We start from the raw sequence: 23,972 nt of genomic DNA on the forward strand, positions 1-23,972 counted from the left end.
TTATTAGTATAATGTAGGTGGCGGCAGTGCCCGGAGCGGCAGATTAGGGGTTAATAATATAATGCAGGTGTCGGCGATGTCGTGGGCGGAAAATTAGGGGTTAATAAGTGTAAGATTAGGGGTGTTTAGACTCGGGGTTCATGTTAGGGTGTTAGGTGTAGACATAAAATGTTTTTCCCCATAGGAATCAATAGGGCTGCTTTAGGAGCTAAACGCTGCTTTTTTGCAGCCGAATCTGCCCCATTGATTCCTATGGGGAAATCGTGCACTAGCACGTTTTTCCAGCTTACCACTACCGTAAGCAGCGCTGGTATTGAGGTGAGATGTGGAGCTAAATTTTGCTCTATGCTCACTTTTGCGGCTAACGCCGGATTTCTAAAGACCCGTAATACCAGCGTTACTGGAGGTGAGCAGTAAGGAAAAACTGTGCGTTAGCAACGCACCCCTTACCAACAAAAACTAGTAATCTACCCGTGAGTTAGTACCAAGATATCGTCCAAATAAGGAAACACCGCAATACCCCACTCTCTGATTACAGAGAGTAGGGTACAGAGAACCTTTGAAAAGATTCTTGGAGCTGTCGCTAGGCCAAAAGGAAGAGCGACAAATTGGTAATGCTTGTCTAGAAAAGAGAATCTCAGAAACTGATAATGAGCTGGATGAATCGGAATATGAAGATATGCATCCTGCAAGTCTATTGTGGACATATAATGTCCTTGCTGAACGAAAGGCAGAATAGTCCTTATAGTCACCATTTTGAAAGTTGGTACTCTTACATAACGATTCAAAATTTTTAGATCCAGAACTGGTTTGAATGAATTTTCTTTCTTTGGGACAATGAATAGATTTGAATAAAACCCCAAACCCTGTTCATGAAACGGAACTGGCATGATTACCCCTGAAAACTCCAGGTCTGAAACACACTTCAGGAAAGCCTGAACCTTTACTGGATTTGCTGGGATGCATGAGAGAAAATATCTTCTCACAGGAGGTCTTATTCTGAATCCTATTCAGTACCCCTGAGAGACAATACTCAGAATCCATTGATTTTGGACAGAATTTAACAAAACATCCTTGAAAAATCTTAATCTGCCCCTACCAGCTGAGCTGGAATGAGGGCCGCACTTTCATGCGGACTTGGGAGCTGGCTTTGGTTTCTTAAATGGCTTGGATTTATTCAAATTTGAAGAAGGTTTCCAATTGGAAACAGATTCCTTGGGGGAAGGATTAGGTTTCTATTCCTTATTTTGTCAAAAGGAACGAAAACGGTTAGAAGCTATAGATTTACCCTTAAGTCTTTTATCCTGAGGCAAAAAAACTCCCTTCCCTCCAGTGACAGTTGAAATAATCGAATCCAACTGAGAACCAAATAACTTATTACCTTGGAAAGAGAGAAATCTGGACTTAGAAGTCATGTCAGCATTCCACGATTGAAGCCACAAAGCTCTTATAGGTTAAATAGCTAAAGACATAGATTTAACATCAATTTTGATGATATCAAAAATGGCATCACAAATAAAATGATTAGCATGTTGAAGCAAGTGAACAATGCTATACAAATCAGAATCCAATTCTTGTTGCTCTAAATTTTCCAACCAAAAAGTTGATGCAGCTACAACATCAGCCAAAGAAATTGCAGGCCTGAGAAGATGACCCGAATACAAATAGGTTTTTCTTAGATAAGATTCAAGTTTCCTATCTAAAGGATCTTTAAAAGTAGTACTATCTTCCATAGGAATAGTAGTACGATTAGCAAGAGTAGAGATAGCCCCATCAACTTTGGAGATCTTTTCCCAAAAACTCCAATGTAACTGCTGGCAAAGGATAAAAAAATTTAAACCTTGAAGAAGGAATAAAAGAAGTACCAGGCCTATTCCATTCCTTAGAAATCATATCAGAAATAGAATCAGGAACTGGAAAAACCTCTGGAGTAACCACAGGAGGTTTATAAACAGAATTTAAATGTTTACTAGTTTTAATATCAAGAGGACTAGTTTCCTCAATATCCAATGTAATCAACACTTCTTTTAACAAAGAACGAATATACTCCATTTTAAATAAATAAGTAGATTTGTCAGTGTCAATATCTGAGGAAGGATCTTCTGAAACAGATAGATCCTCATCAGAGGAGGATAATTCAGTATGTTGTCGGTCATTTGAAATATCAACTTTATGAGAAGTTTTAAAACACCTTTTACGTTTATTAGAAGGCGGGATGGCAGACAAAGCCTTCTGAATAGAATCAGCAATAAATTATTTTAAATTCACAGGTATATCTTGTACATAAGATGTTGAAGGAACAGCAACAGGCAATGTACTATTACTGATGGACACATTATCTGCATGTGAAAGTTTATTATGACAACTATTACAAACCACAGCTGGAGATATAATCTCCACAAGTTTACAACAAATGCACTTTGACTCATGGCAAATATAAGTACCATACATATATCTAGAACTTTATATTAATGCATAAAGTGCCAAACCATAGCTGAGGGTGTCTTAAGTAATAGAAACATACTTACCGAAAGACACCCATCCACATATAGCAGATAGCCAAACCAGTACTAAAACGGTTATCAGTAGAGGTAATGGAATATGAGAGTATATCGTCGATCTGAAAAGGGAGGTAGGAGAGGAATCTCTACAACCGATAACAGAGAACCTATGAAATAGATCTCCCGTGAGGAAAACCATTGCATTCAATAGGTGATACTCCCTTCACATCTATCTGACATTCACTGTACTCTGAGAGGAAACTGGCTTCAAAATTCTGAGAAGCGCATATCAACGTAGAAATCTTAGCACAAACTTACTTCACCACCTCCATAGGAGGCAAAGTTTGTAAAACTGAATTGTGGGTGTGGTGAGGGGTGTATTTATAGGCATCCTGAAATGGAGTCTCTGCTAGAACCATATCAGATAAAGAGTCGCACCAGAAGGTGGCAACTCCAGCTACCGCTGCAATAAACGCAGGCAGTTGCAAAAGAAGACCCATCTGACTAAACATCCTTCTCAAGTATCCTTCCATTTTTATGTCCATGGGGTCTCTGATGGAGGTACTATCCTGTAAAGAAATAGTTGTTAGCTTAGCCAGGGAGGAGATAGCTCCGTCCACCTTAGGAATAGTACTCCTTAACTCCAGCTGAGAGTCCGGTAAAATTAGGAGATGAGGAAAAGGAATCCCCGGCTTCTCCCATTCCTTGGATATAATGTCCACCACACGAGCAGGGACTGGAAAGACCTCCAGAGCCTTAGCTCTTGTCTGATAAATCATTTCCAATTTGGGAATCTTAGGTTCATCAGAAGATTCTGGAACGTCCAAGGTAGACCTGAAATTAACCTCTTCTGGTTCTGCAACCTTTTCAATTGCGGAATAAGAAGAAGAAATCTTACCTTTGGAAGCTACAAAGGAATTTTCGTTGTAGAATGTGGAGAAAGGCTGATTAACGCAGACTCCAGAGAATAACTGTTTCCTGTGTCAGGAGAAACATGCTTGAGAGCTTTCTTTTTTGCTTTCCAGGACAGGAAAAGCACTCACTACTGCCAAGACAGCTGACTGGAGCTGTGATGCAAAATCTACTTGGAGACAAATAAGTCCCGTATGAGGAAGAATCTGAGCCACAGGGCATTGCATGTGGCATGTCAGCATGACGGGGCTAAGAGTCCTGAGGAGTAGAGGGCTCTGAAGGGTTAATCAATTTAACAGGAGTTGGAGAAGTCTTGGACCCTTTAGATCTAGGCTGCAAAACAGAGCTCAGACAGACTGGGCATAATTGTGCAGGGGGATAAACTCTGGCCTCATCACATAACATACATTTACCAGAATCTAAAATACAAGGATTAGTCTCCTCTAGAGAAAAAATAAAATTTATGCTTACCTGATAAATTTGTTTCTTTTTGGACACGATGAGTCCACGGATTTAATCCTTAGTTGTGGGATTACGCCTCCTGGTCAACAGGAGGAGGCAAAGAGCACCACAGCAGAGCAGTATATATAGCTCCTCCCTTCCCTCCCACTCCAGTCATTCGACCAAAGTTAGGAAGAGAAAGGAAAAGCTAAGGTGCAGAGGTGTCTGAAGTTTAACAAAAAATGAATAACCCGTCTATAAAAAAAACAGGGTGGGCCGTGGACTCATCGTGTCCAAAAAGAAACAAATTTATTAGGTAAGCATACATTTTCTTTTCTTTTTAAGGACACAATGAGTCCACGGATTTCATCTTTACTTGTGGCATACAATACCAAAGCTATAGTACACGGATGAAACGGGAGGGACAAGACAGGGAACCTAAACGGAAGGCACCACTGCTTGAAGAACCTTTCTCCCCAAAACAGCCTCAGCTGAGGCAAAAGTATCAAATTTGTAAAATTTAGAAAAAGTGTGAAGAGACGACCAAGTCTGTTCAACAGAAGCATCATTTTTGAATGCCCATGAGGAAGCAACAGCCCTAGTGGAATGAGCCGTAATTTTGTCAGGAGGCTGCTGTCCAGCAGTCTCATATGCAAAACGGATGATACTCTTCAGCCACAAAGAGAGGTAGCCGTAGATTTCTGATCCCTACGTTTCCCTGAAAAAACAACAAACAAAGAAGATGATTGACGAAAGTCCTTAGTAGCTTGCAAGTAGAACTTTAAAGCACGGACTACATCCAAATTATGCAACAGACGTTCCTTCTGAGAAGAAGGATTAGGACACAAAGATGGAACAAAAATTTCCTGATTAATGTTCTTGTCTGAAACAACCTTAGGAAGAAACACAGGTTTAGTACGTAACACCACCTTATCCGCATGGAAAATGTATGGAAAATGTAATCCTGAAAGCTCTGACACTCTTCGAGCAGAAGAAATAGCAACCAAAAATAAAACCTTCCAAGACAATAACTTAATATCTATGGAATGCATAGGTTCAAACGGAACCCCTTGAATAACTCTAAGAACTAAATTTGAACTCCAAGGAGGAGCAATAGGTCTAAACACAGGTCTGATTCTAGTCAGAGCCTGACAAAAAGATTGTACATCTGGAACATCTGCCAGACGCTTGTGTAACAAAATAGATAAAGCAGAAATCTGTCCCTTTAAGGAACTAGCTGATAACCCCTTCTCCAATCCCTCTTGGAGAAAAGACAAAATCCTGGGAATCCTTACCCTACTCCATGAGTAGCCCTTGGATTCACACCAATAAAGATATTTATGCCATATCTTATGGTAAATTTTCCTAGTAACAGGCTTACGTGCCTGAATTAAAGTATCTATGACCGCATCAGAAAAACCTTGCTTGGATAAAATTAAGCGTTCAATCTCCAAGCAGTCAGCTGCAGAGAAACTAGATTCGGGTGATGGAAGGGACCCTGAATGAGAATGTCTTTCCTCAATGGAAGCCTCCAGGGCGGCCGAGATGACATGTCCACCAGATCGGCATACCAAATCCTGCGAGGCCACGCAGGAGCAATGAGTATCACCGATGCCCTCTCCTGTTTGATTCGAGCAATCACCCGGGGAAGGAGAGCAAACGGAGGAAATACATATGCTAGGCTGAAGGACCAAGGAACTGCCAAGGCATCTATCAGCTCGGCCTGGGGTTCCCTGGACCTGGCCCATATCTCGAAAGCTTGGCATTCTGACGAGATGCCATAAGGTCCAATTCTGGCCGACTCCATCTGAGAATCAGGTTTGAAAATATTTCCGGAAGGAGTTCCCACTCCCCCGGATGAAAAGTCTGCCTGCTCAGAAAATCTGCCTCACAATTTTCCACCCCTGGGATGTAGATCGCCGACAGATGGCAAGAGTGAGCCTCCGCCCACTGAATTATCTTGGATACTTCGATCATCGCTAAGGGACTCCTCGTTCCTCCCTGATTGATGTAAGCCACTGTCGTTATGTTGTCCGACTGGAATCTGATGAATCGGGTCGTGGCCAACTGAGGTCAGGCCCGAAGTGCACTGAATATTGCTCTAAACTATTATATTGAATGGGAAGGAGAGACTCTGCCAGAGTCCGTACCGCCTGAGCCCTCAAGGAGTTCCAGACTGCTCCCCATCCTAACAGGCTGCAACCATTGTCGCAATCACCCATGAGGGTCTGCGTGTCCCCTGGGAATGATGATGCAGCGACAACCACCATAGAAGAGAGTCCCTTGTCTCCTGGTCTAGATTTATTCGTAGAGACAAATCTGTATAATCTCCATTCCACTGCCGAAGCATGCTTAGTTGCAGAGGCCTGAGATGAAAACGAGCAAACGGAACAATGTCCATCGCCGCCACCATCAATCCGATTACCTCCATGCACTGAGCCACTGACGGACAAGGATTGGACTGAATGGCTCGGCATGTATTCAGAATCTTTAACTTTCTGACCTCCGTCAGAAAAATCTTCATTGACATAGAGTCGATTAGAATTCCCAGAAAGGGTACCCGTGTCTGAGGGACTAGCGAACTCTTTTCCAGGTTTACCTTCCACCCGTGGGTCCTTAAGAAAGAAAGTACAATGTCGGTATGGGACCTTGCCAGTTGAAATGATGACGCCTGGATTAGTATATCGTCCAGATAAGGCGCCACTGCAATGCCCCGCGGTCTTAGAACCGCCAGTAAAGACCCCAGAACCTTTGTGAAAATTCTGGGCACTGTGGCCAGACCGAAAGGGAGGGCCACAAACTGAAAATGTTTGTCCAGAAAGGCAAACCTCAGGAACTTGTGATGATCTCTGTGGGAACTACAAACAGATTTGAATAAAACCCCTGTCCCTGTTCCTGAATTGAACGGGACAGATTACTCCCATGGAGGAGAGGTCTCTTACACAACGCAAGAACGCCTCTCTTTTTATCTGGTCTGCAGATAATCGTGAAAGAAGAAACCTTCCTCTGGGGGGAGAATTTCTGAACTCCAATTTGTATCCCTGAGCCACTATTTCTATTGCCCATGGATCCTGAACGTCTTGTATCCAAGCCTGGATGAAGAAGCAAAGTCTGCCCCCTACTAGATCCGGTCCCGGATCGGGGGCCAGCCCTTCATGCTGATTTGGGAGCAGCCGCAGGCTTCCTGGATTGTTTACCCTTGTTCCAAGACTGGTTGGGTCTCCAGGTAGACTTGGCTTGTGAATAGTTCCCTTCCTGTTTAGAGGAAGAGGAAGGGGGGATTCCCTTGAAATTTCGAAAGGAAGAAAATTACTCTGTCGACCTCTCTGTTTGGATTTTTTATCCTGAGGGAGGAGATGACCCTTGCCTCCCGTGATGTCAGAAATAATTTCCTTCTAGTCAGGTCCGAACAGGGTCTTCCCCTTGTAAGGAATAGCCAGAAGCTTAGACTTGGATGACACATCCGCAGACCAAGATTTCAACCATAAGGCTCTGTGTGCTAAGATGGAAAAACCCAAACTCTTAGCCGTCAATTTGGTAATCTGCAGAGAAGCATCTGTAATAAATGATTTAGCCAATTTAAGAGCTTTAATTATATCCTGTATCTCTTCCAAAGAAGACTCTTCCAGAGCATCAAACCAATAAGCAGCCGCACTTGTAACCGCAACAATGCAGGCCGCCAGTTGCAATAGCAGCCCCTGATGAACAAAGACCCTCCAATTTCTTATCCATAGGGTCTTTGAAAGCACAACTATCCTCAATAGGAATAGTAGTTCGTTTAGCCAAGGTGGAAATAGCTCCTTCCACCTTAGGGACCGTCTGCCAAGAATCCCTGATAGCGTCAGCTATAGGGTACATTTTCTTGAAAACGGGAGAAGGAGAGAATGGAATACCTGGTCTCTCCCATTCCTTAGCAATAATCTCTGAAGTTCTCTTAGTAACTGGAAAAACATCAGAATAAGAAGGGACTTCTAGATATCTATACAACTTACTCAATTATTATGGAGGAACCACAATTGAATCTCAGTCGTCCAGAGTCACCAAAACCTCCCACAATAACAGGCGGAGGTGTTCCAGTTTAAACCTGAAGGAAACCACTTCTGAATCTGTCAGTGGCAAGACACTTTCTGAGTCAGAAAGTTTGCCTTCGGATAGGACCTCCATAGCCTCCAATTCAGAGCCCGGGGAGGGTACATCTGAGATCGCCATCAAAGCATCAGAAGCTGTATTGACCACGTGGGTGTCCTTCCTTCTGCGATAACGCATCTGAAAGAGTAGATGACATAACTGCAGCTATGTCCTGTAGTGTAATCGTAGCAGAAGCTGCAGAGGTACTAGGCTGCGCCTGAGCAGGCGTTAAGGGCTCTGACGCTTGGGGAGAAAGTTGCAGCATACTCTGTATCTCATCGGTAGAACCCTGAAAAGCATCCCATTTTGTCAAACTTTTATCAAAGAAAATTTGCTCTCTAAACTGTAATGCCCTCTCAGTACATGAGGGACAAAAAGTAACAGGAGGTTCCACATTGGCATTCAAACACATGGAACATGTAATGTTCTGAAGATCCTCCATGATAACAAATTAAGCAAGGCAAATTTGGTCGTGGGTTGTAAAAATGTAACCTGTTGCACTTAAAACATGAAATAATAAGAAATAATATGAGAACAGCCTAATATGACTGTTGTCAAAATCTCCTGAAAACAGCGTGTAACTGTGCCTTTAAATGATCAAATAACACAATTATACTGCACTCACTAACTGTCAGTCCTAAAACAGGACGTAACTGTATCTTTAAAAAATAAATCACAATTTTCACAGCAACTCTGCAGTTAATCTAATGTGCTTGGAGAATAAATGACAAGAAAACATTACATCTCTGTCGCCTCAACAGCTCTGTCGAGGCGCCTACCTGCCCCCACGTTACACTGACCACTGCCTAAGACCGCTTGCTTTAATTTACCATGCGGTCTTAGTAATGCCAGTAATGTCACTGAATCCAGATGCTCCGTAGCCAGAAAACAACTGCGCGGCTTTTCTCTGAGCGTGCGAAGATAGCCCCGCCCTTCGTGAGTGTTAAAGAACACACAAGTTCTTCCGGCCAAAAAATGTCTCTTATAATACGTTCTAACACACACAAATGTCGCTTCAACTATCCGGACTTCATGCCCATAATAAAAAACATTTACCCCTACACCGGAGCCGTAATTTCATAACTCCGTAACCAGGGTCCCCAGCGTCATTGCCCACAGCCATCATGCGTTACAATAGGAGCCTTTAGCTTAATATCGCTCCTTGTCATGACCATCTCCCACCGCATCTTCCCCCTTATTAAGCAGAGAAGCCAAGAGGTGCAAATAAATTAGGGGAGTCAGATAAGTAATAATTACAGCTTTCTCTGAGGTAATACTGTCCCAGAAATAAAACGCTGCACATACCTTAATGCTGAGCGACAGCATGAACGGTCCCACAGGATCAAGAGGTCTTCTTTCCCTCCTGCAGTTCTGTGGAGACATACAGGGTCTTAGTTAATATCTGCTAAGACCATCATCTGAAGGGCAGCACACAGTATGGGAGGCGCAGTGAGAATTTAATCCCACCACTTCCCATTGCTTTAAAGCCACCTGTAGCTCTACTCTAGAGGCTGACAAGGAATACGGCTACACCCTATAATAAAATAGCACTCACTGGCACCATTTTAAAAATAAAAAAACTCTTGATTGAAGAATCTAAACTAACACCTCACTTTACCTCTTCCTATTACTACCAGGAGGCGTAATCCCACAAGTAAGGATGAAATCCGTGGACTGATCCGGTCCTTAAAAAGAAATTAAAGTTGTCCTCCATGGCTTAAGTATATGTGATCCATCAGATAACTCGTACAAATTCACAGAAAAACACTCTTTGCACCTCTAATCGCCCTGTGCTGAGACTGGGGCACTCACCACCTCTCGGATTGAGATATTTTGTACCCAGACGAAAGAGAAAAAAGCCGGTGCCAAAGACCTCTGATCGCAATCGGAGCAGAAAAGTAGAGAAAGAGCGTGCCAAATCTTGTTGCATAACGATTCAGAAGACCCGCCCCTGCACTGTTTAGAATAGGCGCAAAGTGCTGACTATGCCGCCGTATTGGCCAAGCCACTCCAAATTAAAGTCTTTAAAATAAAGGCAGAGAGCCCCACACGTCACTCTCTACCTAACCTATAGTGAAAAATCCAGGCACAGGAACTGGCTATGTCCCTGTCTCAGGAGTGATACTCCATGTCTTCTCTCTAAGCCGCAGTGGTATCCTAATAAACGGATACATTATACCCTCCAAATAATTCACTGAGGTGATATAGGTGCCACCCAGTCACCTGTATGATGCCAGTCCCTTCTGTGCTTCCATTACAGGAGATGATCCTCAAAAAGAAAAAGAAAAAAGGGACTTACAGTACCAGGATTTCTGCTGTGGCGCAGATACAGCACTATCCTTCCTCTGACAGTGACCTGGGATGAAAAGGAAAACAGTGTAAGCTTACACCGGTTGCCAGAAGGGGAGTTTTTATTATTCTTACTCTTTATTTATAAAGCGCCGAAAGGTTCTGCAGTGCTGTCCATGGGTACAAAAATGTACAATGAATTGGATGCACCGGAAGCCAGATATGTGAAACAGGTAACTTTATTCAAAGAAATCTTAAAAAGCATTACAATGCTAAATGGCAATAGAATCTCCTACTTCAGCGTGAGTGGTGTGTGTCCCACTCCAGGGACTGCTTGCTGACGCGTTTTGGCGCAAAAGGCCGTAATCGTAGCTGCAGTCACTTGTCCTAATGATCCTTATATATCCATTAGAACAAGCTAATAGGTTAAAAACAAACTCCACCTTCTTTTACCTGTAGTGGAACTTTAAACACACCCACAATATGGTTTATTAGATATCTTAAAGGTAAAGAAAATATAATGAAGCAACTTCTTTCCCATTATCTACAAATATATGTTTAAAACCATAGCCTCACTTACAGTTATTTAAACTCCTTTCTTACATGTTGCAAAAATATTTTAGGACTGCTATTAAGATAAAACATTTATACACTTTTACTCTGTAAACCTTAATTATTCTAATCTTTCTAGAGAACATTCTATACCAATTAATGTGAAAACATATATAAGTCTAGCTTTTATGTTCACTTTAGATAAGCATAATAATACAGAAACAATTCTAGTGTACATAATCACTTGTAACAGTTCCTAAACTATGTCAACATCTTACAATTAATGATTCTCTCTCAGAGAAATGGTCTATGTAAAAAGGGGTGGGTCCTTTTAAACACTCATAACTTCTCAAGAATCCTGTCAATGCTAACAACGCTCTAATGTGAACAATATCAATCAAAACCTTATGGTATTGACAGGTTATTCTGCATAACTACTTATATGCTTGTGTATCTTACATATAATGTTGCTCTTCACGCTTATGCTCACAATTCTAATGACGTGTTCTTCCATAAATACCAATTAAACAGTACACTGATGTGTAACAACTCAAATTCACTATAGCAATATTACGATAAATTGAAAACTTGTATAAACAAATGGATGAAACTTTATTGAATACACAGGCCCATTGATTCTATTCCCAAAAATTGATCAAATCGAACTCGGAATTTAACCCACTGGGTATTCTTGTTCTGAGCCTATGTATCCAATAAGCCTCTCTTTTATACAACACTTTTTCTCTATCACCTCCTCTGTACCCACATTTCACTAGTTCAATACTTTTCCATCTAAAGGATTTGGTACTGCTACCATGCTCTCTTTTAAAATGTTGTACTAGAGGTGTGGTGAGTTTGCCAGCTTTAATGTTTGTTAAGTGTTCCCTTATCCTTTCCCTGGTTTCTCTCGTTGTTAAACCTGTATACTGTACCCTACATTCAATGCAGGTAATAAGATATACAGCAAAACTCGATCTGCAATTTGAACACGAGGAGTGATCACATTTTTCCCCAGTAACAGTGCATTCGAATCCATCACCTTGTTGTAAGAATTCACACGCTGTACACTGTGCATAACTACATTTATAAGTGCTTTTAAATCTTAACCAGGAAGAATTATTATTTGGTTTCTCAGATTTAAGCTGTGTAGGTGCTCCTCCCTCTTCTGAAGGCATATCTACAGCCTTTTGGTATTATATGTGTCAGTTTATCATCCGCTGTTAGCATAGAGAAGTGCTTCCTTAGTATGTTACAAATTTGATGATATTGTAAACTATATTCTGTAATGAATGTGACTCCCTTAAACTTATCATTACTTCTTTCCTTATGTTTGAAAAAAGATGTTCTGTCTGTTGCAGCAATCCTATCTTTCGAAGCTTTAATCTCACTGTACTTGTATCCTCTATTTCGAAATCTCTCCTCCAGCTCCAGAGCTTGTCTTTCAAATTCCATATCCAATGTACAGTTTCTCCTTAATCTAATGAACTGCCCATTAAGGACAGACTTGAAGACCCTTTTTGGATGACTGCTCTGGGCATGGAGAAGAGTGTTTCCCGATATAGGTTTCCTATACACTTTAGTGACCACTTTCCCATCATTATTGCCAGACATGTTCACATCTAAATAGTTAATGCTTACAGCATTATATTCATAAGTGAACCTAATGCCTGTATCATTTGTATTGAGGGTCCCAACAAATTCTGCTGCTTCCACATCACTACCTTTCCAGATGACCAAAAGGTCATCTATATACCTTTTATAATACAAAATGTTCTTTTTCCAAGGTCCATCACCTGCATAGATGTGGGACAGCTCCCACCAACCCATGAATAGGTTGGCGTACGAGGGGGCAAACTTGGCCCCCATAGCTGTCCCACATCTCTGCAGGTAATAGACACCTTCAAAGACAAACATATTGTGTGTTAGCAAGAATTGCGTTACCCGCAACACATATGATCGGAAACTACGGCAACTTACAGACTATAAACAATATCAAATACTAGATTTTAATCCAACTGGAAGGTTTAAACGTGAATTAAGCCATCTAATAGATGAAGGATATGAAGAAGGTTACGTAGACAAACAAACCAGTTCTTACCTCTTAGTTGAAAATCCGGTTACCCCTATATTTAACTTTCTACCCAAGGTTCATAAATCCTTGGTGGAAGTTAAAGGCAGACCAATAATTAGTGGGATTGGTTCTATGATTGAACCACTTTCAAAATGGTTGGACGAAATTTTACAGCCACTTGTAAAGCAATTACCAAGCTACCTACGTGATACAAAACAATTGTTGGAAGAAATGGATGAGGTACAATGGCAACAGGGACATGGGTGGCTCACTATTGATGTCACTTCCCTGTACTCATCCATACCACACGACAAAGGTTTGGAAGCACTGGGGTATTGCTTGGAAAGGTACACTAACTATGATCAAGGTTTCCGATCATATGTGTTGCGGGTAACGCAATTCTTGCTGACACACAATATGTTTGTCTTTGAAGGTGTCTATTACCTGCAGAGATGTGGGACAGCTATGGGGGCCAAGTTTGCCCCCTCGTACGCCAACCTATTCATGGGTTGGTGGGAGCTGTCCCACATCTATGCGGGTGATGGACCCTGGAAAAAGAACATTTTGTATTATAAAAGGTATATAGATGACCTTTTGGTCATCTGGAAAGGTAGTGATGTGGAAGCAGCAGAATTTGTTGGGACCCTCAATACAAATGATACAGGCATTAGGTTCACTTATGAATATAATGCTGTAAGCATTAACTATTTAGATGTGAACATGTCTGGCAATAATGATGGGAAAGTGGTCACTAAAGTGTATAGGAAACCTATATCGGGAAACACTCTTCTCCATGCCCAGAGCAGTCATCCAAAAAGGGTCTTCAAGTCTGTCCTTAATGGGCAGTTCATTAGATTAAGGAGAAACTGTACATTGGATATGGAATTTGAAAGACAAGCTCTGGAGCTGGAGGAGAGATTTCGAAATAGAGGATACAAGTACAGTGAGATTAAAGCTTCGAAAGATAGGATTGCTGCAACAGACAGAACATCTTTTTTCAAACATAAGGAAAGAAGTAATGATAAGTTTAAGGGAGTCACATTCATTACAGAATATAGTTTACAATATCATCAAATTTGTAACATACTAAGGAAGCACTTCTCTATGCTAACAGCGGATGATAAACTGACACATATAATACCAAAAGGCTGTAGATATGCCTTCAGAAGAGGGAGGAGCACCTACACAGCTTAAATCTGAGAAACCAAATAATAATTCTTCCTGGTTAAGATTTAAAGGCACTTGTAAATGTAGTTATGCACAGTGTACAGCGTGTGAATTCTTACAACAAGGTGATGGATTCGAATGCACTGTTACTGGGGAAAAATGTGATCACTCCTCGTGTTCAAATTGCAGATCGAGTTTTGCTGTATATCTTATTACCTGCATTGAATGTAGGGTACAGTATACAGGTTTAACAACGAGAGAAACCAGGGAAAGGATAAGGGAACACTTAACAAACATTAAAGCGGGCAAACTCACCACACCTCTAGTACAACATTTTAAAAGAGAGCATGGTAGCAGTACCAAATCCTTTAGATGGAAAAGTATTGAACTAGTGAAATGTGGGTACAGAGGAGGTGATAGAGAAAAAGTGTTGTATAAAAGAGAGGCTTATTGGATACATAGGCTCAGAACAAGAATACCCAGTGGGTTAAATTCCGAGTTCGATTTGATCAATTTTTGGGAATAGAATCAATGGGCCTGTGTATTCAATAAAGTTTCATCCATTTGTTTATACAAGTTTTCAATTTATCGTAATATTGCTATAGTGAATTTGAGTTGTTACACATCAGTGTACTGTTTAATTGGTATTTATGGAAGAACACGTCATTAGAATTGTGAGCATAAGCGTGAAGAGCAACATTATATGTAAGATACACAAGCATATAAGTAGTTATGCAGAATAACCGGTCAATACCATAAGGTTTTGATTGATATTGTTCACATTAGAGCGTTGTTAGCATTGACAGGATTCTTGAGAAGTTATGAGTGTTTAAAAGGACCCACCCCTTTTTACATAGACCCTTTCTCTGAGAGAGAATCATTAATTGTAAGATGTTGACATAGTTTAGGAACTGTTACAAGTGATTATGTACACTAGAATTGTTTCTGTATTATTATGCTTATCTAAAGTGAACATAAAAGCTAGACTTATATATGTTTTCACATTAATTGGTATAGAATGTTCTCTAGAAAGATTAGAATAATTAAGGTTTACAGAGTAAAAGTGTATAAATGTTTTATCTTAATAGCAGTCCTAAAATATTTTTGCAACATGTAAGAAAGGAGTTTAAATAACTGTAAGTGAGGCTATGGTTTTAAACATATATTTGTAGATATTGGGAAAGAAGTTGTTTCATTATATTTTCTTTACCTTTAAGATATCTAATAAACCATATTGTGGGTGTGTTTAAAGTTCCACTACAGGTAAAAGAAGGTGGAGTTTGTTTTTAACCTATTAGCTTGTTCTAATGGATATATAAGGATCATTAGGACAAGTGACTGCAGCTACGATTACGGCCTTTTGCGCCGAAACGCGTCAGCAAGCAGTCCCTGGAGTGGGACACACACCACTCACGCTGAAGTAGGAGATTCTATTGCCATTTAGCATTGTAATGCTTTTTAAGATTTCTTTGAATAAAGTTACCTGTTTCACATATCTGGCTTCCGGTGCATCCAATTCATTGAGCAAAGAATTATTTGGAAACAGAGGCTTGCACGGCAGAGAATTGGTATCCTGCACGCATTAGTCCACTCACCTCACAAGACGGCTGGGACACGCGATACCGGAAGTGAGGTCTGATGACGTCAGACGCTGAAGGATCGATGGAGACCTGAAGCGAGATGAGCTAGACAAGTCACTGAGGGTCAATTTCTTGTATAATACAAGTGGATAGAATTGACACTTACAGTGTGAAGCGGCTCTGCTTCCAGAGGGACGGTCACATCAAATATCCAGGTAGAGATATAGCAGCCGGTGTCGATGACCAAAACGGAGGTGAGTGGTTAAGACACTATTGTATAGTTCCACACATTCTATTTGGAACAATGTTGTTTGAGAGGTAAACCCTAACATTCAAGTTGCGGAGAGGTCTTTAAAGTAAATATATAGGTGCTGACACTGTTTGCATGTTCTACAAAAATGTACAACCATGAAACAATACAATAAAAGACAAATACAGGGGGAATTGAGGACCCTTTTCCCGTGGGAACTTACAATCGGTAGGAGGATGGGAAACAGGAGGTGGGGACTGCAGAGGTGAGAATGAAATTTGTGAGGAGATAGATGAGGACAACTGTTAGGTAAGTGAAATGAATTTGTTACTGAGTCGGGTGATAAGCTTTCCTAAACAAAAAGATCTTTTGTTTACTTGGGAAGTAGGGTAACTTGGAGGGATACTTAATGCTTTAGGTGGGGTGTCTTCGCCTCCTCCTGGTGGTCAGGTGTTGTATTTCCAAACAGTAATGAATGAATTTGTGGACTCTCACTGCCATTAGAAAAGCAAGCGATGTTCTGGATCATACCTGTACCTACTAATATCTGGTGGACTATGTGAGTGCAAAACAGATGTCAGCACTTACCTGAAACCGCGCCCAGTCCACTCAACTTACACACTGCTGAAATGGCAGCTACCAGTAGAGAGCCCATCCAATGCTGTGTATGTCACAGCAGAGTATCTATGTAAGGAGTATCTCGACAACCAAACAGGAAGAGGCTAAAGGACCGGTCCCCGTGACACCTGTGGCAGGCATGGGTGTATTGTGTCACTACCCTATATTAGTCTGTCTTTCAGTAGCAGCTCTCTGAGAGAAAAAATAGGCCTCAAATCAGTCTGAGGATCCCTCTCAGTGAAAAATCATAAGAGCACCTCAATTCTTCACCTCGTCCTGGGAAGCAAAGATTATACTGGCTGAGGTAGGAGGGGTAGAATACTCAGAGTTTTGGGAAACTTTTGCCTCTTCCTAGTGGCCAGGAGTTAAATCCCAGAAGTAAGGGGCTCATGGAAAATGTACCCCAATGCACAGTAGAGGGGGAGTTCTGTGGCACAAATACAATTGAAAAATTAGATAAATGGGTTACTGTGTATTTGGAACAGATATTAATACAAAACAAAACGAGATGACTTCACAAAAGGTTTCATGATTAGATTAGAGCATTTAAGGATCACAAGGGCAGATGGGTGAATGTATTGTATATGTTGATGCCATGTTCACACCTATGAGGGTGTTTCTGATATATTCACAACTAAATAGCAGGTATCTTTAATCTTAATGTGAAATTCTGCACTCACAAAAGAAAATGCTGGGACTGGGGTCTATAGATACTTGGTGTACTGTAGTGGGACACTATATCCCATGTGCACTTTTAAATCTTCAAAAATCTCTAGTATTTGGAGGCGTACGGTTTATGTGTTGTACTTGTCAGAGGTCCCATAACTCTGCGGTGCGCCTGGGACTTAACATGCTCAATCTAAGAACACTCCATATATTTATAGGGTGTCAATCAATGCTTTAAGAACCCAATACTTAAGGAGTTAGCTTTAGATTGATTTATGTACCACTTGGCACTATAAACCTTTGATTACATTTGTGATTTGAGGGCCTAGTCTAACGATTCTACTAACCTTCAGCTTATAGATGAAAATTACATTTACCTCCAGCTTAGGACAGCCACTCTGCAAGGCCTCAATACAGATCTGCAAGTGACTCTCTCCCTGTTTTATTTCAGTATTGAGCTCCAGAATCTTCAAATTGGAACAGGAACCATTCTGCAGAAAAGGTAAGACATTTATAGAAAATCGAGAGGAAAGACAAGCAAGCTGTCTAGATGGGGAAAGTGAAGAGACGGAGGAGAGACTAGTCACTAAGCAGAGGGATGAGATGAGTGCAGTCACTAAGCAGAGGGATGAGATGAGTGCAGTCACTAAGTAGAGAGATGAGATGAGTGCAGTCACTAAGTAGAGAGATGAGTGCAGTCACTAAGCAGAGGGATGAGATGAGTGCAGTCACTAAGCAGAGGGATGAGATGAGTGCAGTCACTAAGCAGAGGGATGAGATGAGTGCAGTCACTAAGCAGAGGGATGAGATGAGTGCAGTCACTAAGCAGAGGGATGAGATGAGTGCAGTCACTAAGCAGAGGGATGAGATGAGTGCAGTCACTAAGCAGAGAGATGAGATGAGTGCAGTCACTAAGCAGAGGGATGAGATGAGTGCAGTCACTAAGCAGAGGGATGAGATGAGTGCAGTCACTAAGCAGAGGGATGAGATGAGTGCAGTCACTAAGCAGAGGGATGAGATGAGTGCAGTCACTAAGCAGAGGGATGAGATGAGTGCAGTCACTAAGCAGAGGGATGAGATGAGTGCAGTCACTAAGCAGAGGGATGAGATGAGTGCAGTCACTAAGCAGAGGGATGAGATGAGTGCAGTCACTAAGCAGAGGGATGAGATGAGTGCAGTCACTAAGCAGAGGGATGAGATGAGTGCAGTCACTAAGCAGAGGGATGAGATGAGTGCAGTCACTAAGCAGAGGGATGAGATGAGTGCAGTCACTAAGCAGAGGAATGAGATGAGTGCAGTCACTAAGCAGAGAGATGAGATGAGTGCAGTCACTAAGCAGAGGGATGAGATGAGTGCAGTCACTAAGCAGAGGGACGAGATGAGTGCAGTCACTAAGCAGAGGGACGAGATGAGTGCAGTCACTAAGCAGAGGGACGAGATGAGTGCAGTCACTAAGCAGAGGGATGAGATGAGTGCAGTCACTAAGCAGAGGGATGAGATGAGTGCAGTCACTAAGCAGAGGGATGAGATGAGTGCAGTCACTAAGCAGAGAGATGAGATGAGTGCAGTCACTAAGCAGAGAGATGAGATGAGTGCAGTCACTAAGCAGAGAGATGAGATGAGTGCAGTCACTAAGCAGAGGGATGAGATGAGTGCAGTTACTAAGCAGAGGGATGAGATGAGTGCAGTCACTAAGCAGAGGGATGAGATGAGTGCAGTTACTAAGCAGAGGGATGAGATGAGTGCAGTCACTAAGCAGAGGGATGAGATGAGTGCAGTCACTAAGCAGAGGGATGAGATGAGTGCAGTCACTAAGCAGAGGGATGAGATGAGTGCAGTCACTAAGCAGAGGGATGAGATGAGTGCAGTCACTAAGCAGAGAGATGAGATGAGTGCAGTCACTAAGCAGAGGGATGAGATGAGTGCAGTCACTAAGCAGAGGGACGAGATGAGTGCAGTCACTAAGCAGAGGGATGAGATGAGTGCAGTCACTAAGCAGAGGGATGAGATGAGTGCAGTCACTAAGCAGAGGGATGAGATGAGTGCAGTCACTAAGCAGAGAGATGAGATGAGTGCAGTCACTAAGCAGAGGGATGAGATGAGTGCAGTCACTAAGCAGAGGGACGAGATGAGTGCAGTCACTAAGCAGAGGGATGAGATGAGTGCAGTCACTAAGCAGAGGGATGAGATGAGTGCAGTCACTAAGCAGAGAGATGAGATGAGTGCAGTCACTAAGCAGAGGGATGAGATGAGTGCAGTCACTAAGCAGAGGGATGAGATGAGTGCAGTCACTAAGCAGAGGGATGAGATGAGTGCAGTCACTAAGCAGAGAGATGAGATGAGTGCAGTCACTAAGCAGAGGGATGAGATGAGTGCAGTCACTAAGCAGAGGGATGAGATGAGTGCAGTCACTAAGCAGAGGGATGAGATGAGTGCAGTCACTAAGCAGAGAGATGAGATGAGTGCAGTCACTAAGCAGAGGGATGAGATGAGTGCAGTCACTAAGCAGAGAGATGAGATGAGTGCAGTCACTAAGCAGAGGGATGAGATGAGTGCAGTCACTAAGCAGAGGGATGAGATGAGTGCAGTCACTAAGCAGAGGGATGAGATGAGTGCAGTCACTAAGCAGAGGGATGAGATGAGTGCAGTCACTAAGCAGAGAGATGAGATGAGTGCAGTCACTAAGCAGAGGGATGAGATGAGTGCAGTCACTAAGCAGAGAGATGAGATGAGTGCAGTCACTAAGCAGAGGGATGAGATGAGTGCAGTCACTAAGCAGAGAGATGAGATGAGTGCAGTCACTAAGCAGAGGGATGAGATGAGTGCAGTCACTAAGCAGAGGGATGAGATGAGTGCAGTCACTAAGTAGAGAGATGAGTGCAGTCACTAAGCAGAGGGATGAGATGAGTGCAGTCACTAAGCAGAGGGATGAGATGAGTGCAGTCACTAAGCAGAGGGATGAGATGAGTGCAGTCACTAAGCAGAGAGATGAGATGAGTGCAGTCACTAAGCAGAGGGATGAGATGAGTGCAGTCACTAAGCAGAGGGATGAGATGAGTGCAGTCACTAAGCAGAGGGACGAGATGAGTGCAGTCACTAAGCAGAGGGACGAGATGAGTGCAGTCACTAAGCAGAGGGATGAGATGAGTGCAGTCACTAAGCAGAGGGATGAGATGAGTGCAGTCACTAAGCAGAGGGATGAGATGAGTGCAGTCACTAAGCAGAGGGATGAGATGAGTGCAGTCACTAAGCAGAGGGATGAGATGAGTGCAGTCACTAAGCAGAGGGATGAGATGAGTGCAGTCACTAAGCAGAGGGATGAGATGAGTGCAGTCACTAAGCAGAGAGATGAGATGAGTGCAGTCACTAAGCAGAGAGATGAGATGAGTGCAGTCACTAAGCAGAGGGATGAGATGAGTGCAGTCACTAAGCAGAGAGATGAGATGAGTGCAGTCACTAAGCAGAGGGACGAGATGAGTGCAGTCACTAAGCAGAGGGATGAGATGAGTGCAGTCACTAAGCAGAGGGATGAGATGAGTGCAGTCACTAAGCAGAGGGATGAGATGAGTGCAGTCACTAAGCAGAGGGATGAGATGAGTGCAGTCACTAAGCAGAGGGATGAGATGAGTGCAGTTACTAAGCAGAGGGATGAGATGAGTGCAGTCAGCAAGGAGAGGGATGAGATGGAGGAGAGATAGCAGTCAGCAAGCAGAGGGATGAGATGGGGAGAGTGCAGTCAGCAAGGAGAGGGATGAGATGGGGAGAGTGCAGTCAGCAAGCAGAGGGATGAGATGGGGAGAGTGCAGTCAGCAAGGAGAGGGATGAGATGGGGAGAGTGCAGTCAGCAAGCAGAGGGATGAGATGGGAGAGTGCAGTCAGCAAGCAGATGGATGAGATGGAGGAGAGATAGCAGTCAGCAAGCAAAGGGATGAGATGGGGAGCGTGCAGTCAGCAAGCAGATGGATGAGATGGGGGAGAGATAGCAGTCAGCAAGCAGAGGGATGAGATGGCCGAGAGATAGCAGTCAGCAAGCAGAGGGATGAGATGGGGGAGAGTGCAGTCAGCAAGCAGAGGGATGAGATAGGGGAGAGATAGCAATCAGCAAGCAGAGGGATGAGATGGGGAGAGTGCAGTCAGCAAGCAGAGGGATGAGATGGGGGAGAGTGCAGTCAGCAAGCAGAGGGATGAGATGGGGGAGAGTGCAGTCAGCAAGCAGATGGATGAGATGGGGGAGAGTGCAGTCAGCAAGCAGATGGATGAGATGGGGGAGAGATAGCAGTCAGCAAGCAGAGGGATGAGATGGGGGAGAGATAGCAGTCAGCAAGCAGAGGGATGAGATAGGGGAGAGATAGCAATCAGCAAGCAGAGGGATGAGATGGGGGAGAGATAGCAGTCAGCAAGCAGAGGGGTGAGATGGGGGGGAGATAGCTGTCAGCAAGCAGAGGGATGAGATGGGGAGAGATAGCAGTCAGCAAGCAGAGGGATGAGACAGGGGAGAGATAGCAATCAGCAAGCAGAGGGATGAGATGGGGAGAGTGCAGTCAGCAAGCAGAGGGATGAGATGGGGGAGAGTGCAGTCAGCAAGCAGAGGGATGAGATGGGGGAGAGTTCAGTCAGCAAGCAGAGGGATGAGATGGGGGAGAGTGCAGTCAGCAAGTAAAGGGATGAGATGGGGGAGAGTGCAGTCAGCAAGCAGAGGGATGAGATGGGGGAGAGTGCAGTCAGCAAGCAGAGAGATGAGATGGGGGAGAGTGCAGTCAGCAAGTAAAGGGATGAGATGGAGGAGAGATAGCAGTCAGCAAGCAGAGGGATGAGATGAGTGCAGTCACTAAGCAGAGGGATGAGATGAGTGCAGTCACTAAGCAGAGGGATGAGATGAGTGCAGTCACTAAGCAGAGGGATGAGATGAGTGCAGTCACTAAGCAGAGGGATGAGATGAGTGCAGTCACTAAGCAGAGGGATGAGATGAGTGCAGTCACTAAGCAGAGAGATGAGATGAGTGCAGTCACTAAGTAGAGAGATGAGTGCAGTCACTAAGCAGAGAGATGAGATGAGTGCAGTCACTAAGCAGAGGGATGAGATGAGTGCAGTCACTAAGCAGAGGGATGAGATGAGTGCAGTCACTAAGCAGAGGGATGAGATGAGTGCAGTCACTAAGCAGAGGGATGAGATGAGTGCAGTCACTAAGCAGAGGGATGAGATGAGTGCAGTCACTAAGCAGAGGGATGAGATGAGTGCAGTCAACAAGCAGAGGGATGAGATGGAGGAGAGTGCAGTCAGCAAGCAGAGGGATGAGATGGAGGAGAGATAGCAGTCAGCAAGCAGAGGGATGAGATAGGGAGAGTGCAGTCAGCAAGGAGAGGGATGAGATGGAGGAGAGATAGCAGTCAGCAAGCAGAGGGATGAGATAGGGAGAGTGCAGTCAGCAAGGAGAGGGATGAGATGGGGAGAGTGCAGTCAGCAAGTAAAGGGATGAGATGGAGGAGAGATAGCAGTCAGCAAGCAAAGGGATGAGATGGGGAGCGTGCAGTCAGCAAGCAGATGGATGAGATGGGGGAGAGATAGCAGTCAGCAAGCAGAGGGATGAGATGGGGGAGAGTGCAGTCAGCAAGCAGAGGGATGAGATGGGGGAGAGTGCAGTCAGCAAGCAGAGAGATGAGATGGGGAGAGTGCAGTCAGCAAGCAGAGGGATGAGATGGGGGAGAGTGCAGTCAGCAAGTAAAGGGATGAGATGGAGGAGAGTGCAGTCAGCAAGCAGAGGGATGAGATAGGGAGAGTGCAGTCAGCAAGCAGAGGGATGAGATGGGGGAGAGTGCAGTCAGCAAGCAGAGAGATGAGATGGGGGAGAGTGCAGTCAGCAAGCAGAGGGATGAGATGGGGGAGAGTGCAGTCAGCAAGCAGAGGGATGAGATGGGGGAGAGATAGTCAACAAGCAGAGGGATGAGATGGGGGAGAGTGCAGTCAGCAAGCAGAGGGATGAGATGGGGGAGAGTGCAGTCAGCAAGCAGAGGGATGAGATGGGGGAGAGTGCAGTCAGCAAGCAGAGGGATGAGATGGGGGAGAGTGCAGTCAGCAAGCAGAGGGATGAGATGGGGAGAGTGCAGTCAGCAAGCAGAGGGATGAGATGGGGGAGAGTGCAGTCAGCAAGCAGAGGGATGAGATGGGGAGAGTGCAGTCAGCAAGCAGAGGGATGAGATAGGGAGAGTGCAGTCAGCAAGCAGAGGGATGAGATGGGGAGAGTGCAGTCAGCAAGCAGAGGGATGAGATGGGGGAGAGTGCAGTCAGCAAGCAGAGGGATGAGATGGGGAGAGTGCAGTCAGCAAGCAGAGGGATGAGATGGGGGAGAGTGCAGTCAGCAAGCAGAGGGATGAGATGGGGAGAGTGCAGTCAGCAAGCAGAGGGATGAGATAGGGAGAGTGCAGTCAGCAAGCAGAGGGATGAGATGGGGAGAGTGCAGTCAGCAAGCAGAGGGATGAGATGGGGGAGAGTGCAGTCAGCAAGCAGAGGGATGAGATGTTCTCATATATTTATATTTTTACTTTTTTTCTGTGCACTGTTTTTTATTGTGCCACCTTTCTTCACCTAAACCAGCCTATCCAGGCTGGAAACACCCCCATCGAGGGAGATTCACTGATATTTATTGACATTTTTTGGACACCATTGACTATATATTTTTCTTTTGGTTTTTATTTTTTTATCAACTGGACACCGGCAATACACTAGCACCATTTGGATACACATTTTTAGAAGCACCCCAGCGGATCCATTTTGGACTTGTGTTGTGACTTTCCTTTCTT

At 43.7% G+C, this 23,972-nt stretch overlaps 1 protein-coding gene across 2 annotated transcripts in view; it reads right to left on the reverse strand.

The window, feature by feature from the left end:
- FBXL6 (F-box and leucine rich repeat protein 6) overlaps positions 1 to 23,972 on the reverse strand; it is a 441,814-nt gene that overhangs the window by 136,498 nt on the left and 281,344 nt on the right. For both annotated transcript variants that reach the window (XM_053715504.1, XM_053715503.1), the window contains one exon: positions 17,553 to 17,666. In XM_053715504.1, the coding sequence (XP_053571479.1) occupies positions 17,553 to 17,666 (114 nt within the window). The remainder of the gene's footprint in view (positions 1 to 17,552; positions 17,667 to 23,972) is intronic.

This window comes from Bombina bombina, chromosome 5 (assembly GCF_027579735.1).
Source record: "Bombina bombina isolate aBomBom1 chromosome 5, aBomBom1.pri, whole genome shotgun sequence".
Taxonomy (NCBI): domain Eukaryota; kingdom Metazoa; phylum Chordata; class Amphibia; order Anura; family Bombinatoridae; genus Bombina; species Bombina bombina.